The sequence below is a fragment of the Borostomias antarcticus genome (genome assembly GCF_949987555.1).
Source record: "Borostomias antarcticus genome assembly, chromosome: 11".
Lineage (NCBI taxonomy): Eukaryota > Metazoa > Chordata > Actinopteri > Stomiiformes > Stomiidae > Borostomias > Borostomias antarcticus.
Window position 1 is genome coordinate 14,186,973 of NC_140244.1, and position 5,000 is coordinate 14,191,972.

A 5,000-nucleotide genomic window follows, 5' to 3' on the forward strand; every position below is an offset into this window, starting at 1 on the left:
ACGCACACGCGCACACACACACACACACACATACTCACACACTCACACACACGCGCACACACACACGCACACTCACATACTCACACACACACGCACGCACACACACACATGTGCACTCAAACATACACACACACATGCACTCAAACACACACACACATATGCATTCAAACATATACACACACACACCAACAAACATACACACACACACACACATGCACTCAAACACGCACATACACACATTCCAACACACACACACACACGCCCACAACCACACACACTCTCAGATGAATGTTTACTTTAACCTGTCACTGTCAATGTTTTCATAGTCACCATGACGTCATTATTGTTGTAAATAAGGCATGTTGTGATCTGTAAGTGTTGATGAACGAGCCTCAGTTATTCACTGTGGGGGGCCGTTTGGGTTGGGGGGCGCAGGCGTGGGCTCCTTCCTCCTCTACTCTGTCCACGAGGGCATCCGCGGCATCCCCCTGGACCCCTCCGACAAGTCCGACGCCCTGGTCCCCGTGTCCGGCACCTCCCTGGCCGTGGGCATCGACTTCCACGCAGGTAGGCCTCCGCTGGACGGACAGAGGGACACTTAGCTGGATAGACAGAGGGACACTTAGCTGGATGGACAGAGGGACACTTAGCTGGATGGACAGAAGGACACTTAGCTGGACAGACAGAGGGACACTTAGCTGGATGGACAGAGGGACACTTAGCTGGACAAACAGAGGGACATTAAGCTGGATGGACAGAGGGACACTTAGCTGGACAGACAGAGGGACACTTAGCTGGACAGACAGAGGGACCGTTTCACACGCAGCAGCTAGCTAGCTAGTTAGCTAACCTACTGTGTGAAACCTCTACTTGTCCAGATACCTTGTTCCATTTGAGTTAACAGATATAGACCCGGCGACAGTTCCAGAGATAGATACTATAGATAGATAGGCTGTGTTCGTAATAATTAAATTACAACCAGACAGAGAACAAGGAGTTTGAGAACAAAGTAGGCTCATCTAATGTTCCAGATGAGCTACAGCAATGGGTCAGTGAGTAGTATTACTGCGCCCTCTATGGGCATGCGAGCGGTGGGGCGGAATGCTGCAGACGGTCCATTGAGATCCCGCGGGTCAGGTTACCACCCCCAAGTTCCCCCATCTGTAGTTCTACCGCTGTCTGGTGTTTGAGATGAACAGTAGGAGGGCAGAATCCTGTTATGAAAACATGACAGTGCAGTGAGCGATGCAGGTAGATCCATGTTCATCATGGGTCGGATCGCTCCCTTAATACCTCAGGACCTTCATCAAGTGAGATTGTTCACCAACTTGATCAGTCCTTTAACTGAGACTCAAACAAAAAACCAACTTGATCAGTCCTTTAACTGAGACTCAAACAAAAAAATGTTGTCATGTTTAAGCTAGTGCAGTTTGAAATTCACCCGTCCGATGAATATGAACAGAATTCATTCATTCATTCAAACCTTTTTTTATTCTCGAAAAGACAATTGAGGTTTCCTTCATTTACAATGTCGCCGAGATTACAAACACAATAAAACAAATGAACACATTAAAAGATAAAACAGATTTACGACACATTTAGCATATAAACTAAATAACGATAAATAAGGTGAGGAAATGTAAATGATTTAAAACGGTTATAAGTAGAAACACAAAGGCCATTGATAATAGAGCTAAACTCAGCAGAGGGGGGAAGAGCTTCCAGTTTCACAGTGTTTTGGAGGATATTCCATGATTGGGGAGCAGCATGCAGAGAATGCAGTCTTCCCAAGTTCAGAGCAAGCTCGGGGAAACAAAAGAAGCATCAAGTCATTAGAGCGGGACCCATAGTGTCTATTGATCCATTGCAGCAAGGATGAAATATAAGGAGGTTGCTTACCAGTGCAATGGCCAGCCAACCTTGTCATAAAGAACACAGTGATGTGTTGCTATTGTCTCCCGTGATAAACGGAGTCCAGGGATTTAAGGGTTGTAGCCACAGCATGTCTATAGATTAGATCACCATAGTCCAGAACAGATTAAAAAAACAGATTCAACAACCCTATTCCTACAGTTCGGAGGAAAACTGGATCTGTTTCTATACAGAAAGCCAATTTTCTGTCGCAGCTTAGCAGCAAGTGTATCCACATAGAACTTAAAGAAACATTTTTCATCAATGTACAAACCCAGATATTTATACTCAGTTACTCTCTCAATGCGAGAACCATTCACAGTAGATAAATGTAGATGATCATAATCAATATTTCTAGCTCTAGAGAATAAGATTAATTTAGTTTTACTGACATTAAGAAGCAATTTAAGATTAATAAGAGCCGCCTGAAGAGCGTTAAAAGAGAGCTTCAGCTTCTCAACGGCTAACTGTACAGAGCCTGCAATACCATACACAATTGTGTCATCAGCATATAAATGGGCATGACAGTTATTCAGAGAAGACAAAATATCATTTATGTAGATCGTAAAAAGGACTGGACCCAGCACTGAACCTTGTGGCACGCCTTTAGTGATAGATAAAAAGTCTGACTGGGCATGACCAGTCCTCACACACTGGAGCCTAGTTGACAGATAATCCTGAAACCAGTTACAAGCACTTCCATTCAAACCTAAGTTAGATAAGCTCTCCAGTAGTAGGGGGTGATCAGCCGTATCAAAGGCCTTTGAAAGATCCACAGAGGGCCGCACAGTGTTTTCACTTATCTAGTGCCCAGATTATCATTTCTGACTAGTGTAAGTGCTGAAATTGTACTGTGTTGGGCTCTAAAACCAGATTGATGAGGGCACTGAGTTAATTAAAATAAAAACATTTTGTTGATTATTTACTAGGGTTTCCAGTACTTTAGCTAAGCAGGGTAACCTGGAGATAGGTCTGTAATTATCCAAGTTATCCCTTTCACCTCTTTATGCAACGGAATCACCCGGGCAGACTTCCAAGCAAGAGGAAGTCTACCTGATCTGATGGACAGATTCCATATTAATGCCAACAGCTCAGTAATAGCTGGAGCAGCTAATTTGATAATAAAAGATTCCAAGTTGTCCTCACCCCTAGAACATTTAGGGTCTATGGATAATAAAACCTCAAGCACTTCAAAATGAGTAAAGGGGTGAAAGGAAAAATGTGCAGGGGGCATACTCTGACAATTCTCTACAACAATAGGATGGGACCCAATAAAGTTCCTATCGAATAAATGTCCAGCCTCAGTAAAGTGCTTGTTAAAGGCAAGACACATTTCATTCTGATCAGAAATCACGTTGTCATTCAATATAATACAAGTAGGTAAGGAGGAAGATTTATTTTGGTTTAAATTCACTGCACTTCAAAATTTGATTAGAATAAGTGCTTGTAACTAGCTCCAAGTAATAATCAGGTTTAGCTTTTCTTACAGCATTAGTCCATTTATTTCTAATCTGTCTAAAGGTAAGCCAATACTGTAGATCACCAGAACGTCTGGCACGAGACCAAGCTGAGTTTCTGTCCTCAAACAGTGTTGATAGCCCCTTCGTAAACCAGGGTGAATGCTGTAATGGAAAGTTGGTTAGGCCTGGGGTGTGTGTGTTCAGCGCGGGGCAGAAGTGGTCTGGGGTTTGTGTGTTCAGTGTGGGGCAGAAGAAGCCTGGGGTGTGTGTGTTCAGCACGGGGCAGAAGAGGTCTGGGGTGTGTGTGTTCAGCGTGGGGCCTGAGGCCTGGGGTGTGTGTTCAGTGTGGGGCAGAAGAGGTCTGGGGTGTGTGTGTTCAGCGTGGGGCAGAAGAGGCCTGGGTCGTGTGTGTTCAGCGCGGGGTCTGGGGTGTGTGTGTTCAGTGTGGGGCCTGAGGTCTGGGGTGTGTGTGTTCAGTGTGGGGCAGAAGAAGCCTGGGGTGTGTGTGTTCAGCGCGGGGCAGAAGAGGCCTGGGGTGTGTGTGTTCAGCGCGGGGCAGAAGAGGCCGGGGTGTGTGTGTTCAGCGTGGGGCAGAAGAAGCCTGGGGTGTGTGTGTTCAGCGCGGGGCAGAAGAAGCCTGGGGTGTGTGTGTTCAGCGCGGGGCAGAAGAGGCCTGGGGTGTGTGTTCAGCGCGGGGCAGAAGAAGCCTGGGGTGTGTGTGTTCAGTGCGGGGCAGAAGAGGCCTGGGGTGTGTGTTCAGCGCGGGGCAGAAGAAGCCTGGGGTGTGTGTGTTCAGCGCGGGGCAGAAGAAGCCTGGGGTGTGTGTGTTCAGTGTGGGGCAGAAGAGGCCTGGGGTGTGTGTGTTCAGTGCGGGGCAGAAGAAGCCTGGGGTGTGTGTGTTCAGTGCGGGGCAGAAGAAGCCTGGGGTGTGTGTTCAGTGCGGGGCAGAAGAAGCCTGGGGTGTGTGTGTTCAGCGCGGGGCAGAAGAGGCCTGGGGTGTGTGTGTTCAGTGCGGGGCAGAAGAGGCCTGGGGTGTGTGTGTTCAGTGTGGGGCAGAAGAGGCCTGGGGTGTGTGTGTTCAGTGTGGGGCAGAAGAGGCCTGGGGTGTGTGTGTTCAGTGTGGGGCAGAAGAGGCCTGGGGTGTGTGTGTTCAGTGCGGGGCAGTCTGACATGCTGTGCTGGTCTCCCCCGTCCAGACAACGACACCATCTACTGGGTGGACATGGGTCTCAGCACCATCAGCAGGGCCAAGAGAGACCAGACCTGGAGGGAAGACGTGGTCACCAACGGCATCGGCAGGGTGGAAGGCATCGCTGTGGACTGGATCGCTGGTGAGACCAACACAGAAACACACACACACTCACACACACACACACAAACATACACACACATACACTCACACACACACACACAAACATACACACATACACACGCACACACATACACACACATCGGCAGGGTGGAGGGCATCGCTGTGGACTGGATCGCTGGTGAGACCAACACACACACACACACACACACACACACACATACACACACACAAACACACGCACACACACACACATACACACACATCGGCACGGTGGAGGGCATCGCTGTGGACTGGATCGCTGGTGAGACCAACACACA

The 5,000-nt window shown here is 48.1% G+C and overlaps 1 protein-coding gene across 1 annotated transcript in view; it reads left to right on the top strand.

The window, feature by feature from the left end:
- LOC311315418 (low-density lipoprotein receptor-related protein 1-like) overlaps window positions 1-5,000 on the top strand; it is a gene marked incomplete at both ends in the record, with an annotated part of 167,056 nt that overhangs the window by 126,652 nt on the left and 35,404 nt on the right. The window contains 2 exon segments of the mRNA XM_084446088.1: window positions 436-567; window positions 4,568-4,702. Coding sequence (XP_084302214.1) covers window positions 436-567; window positions 4,568-4,702 — 267 coding nt within the window.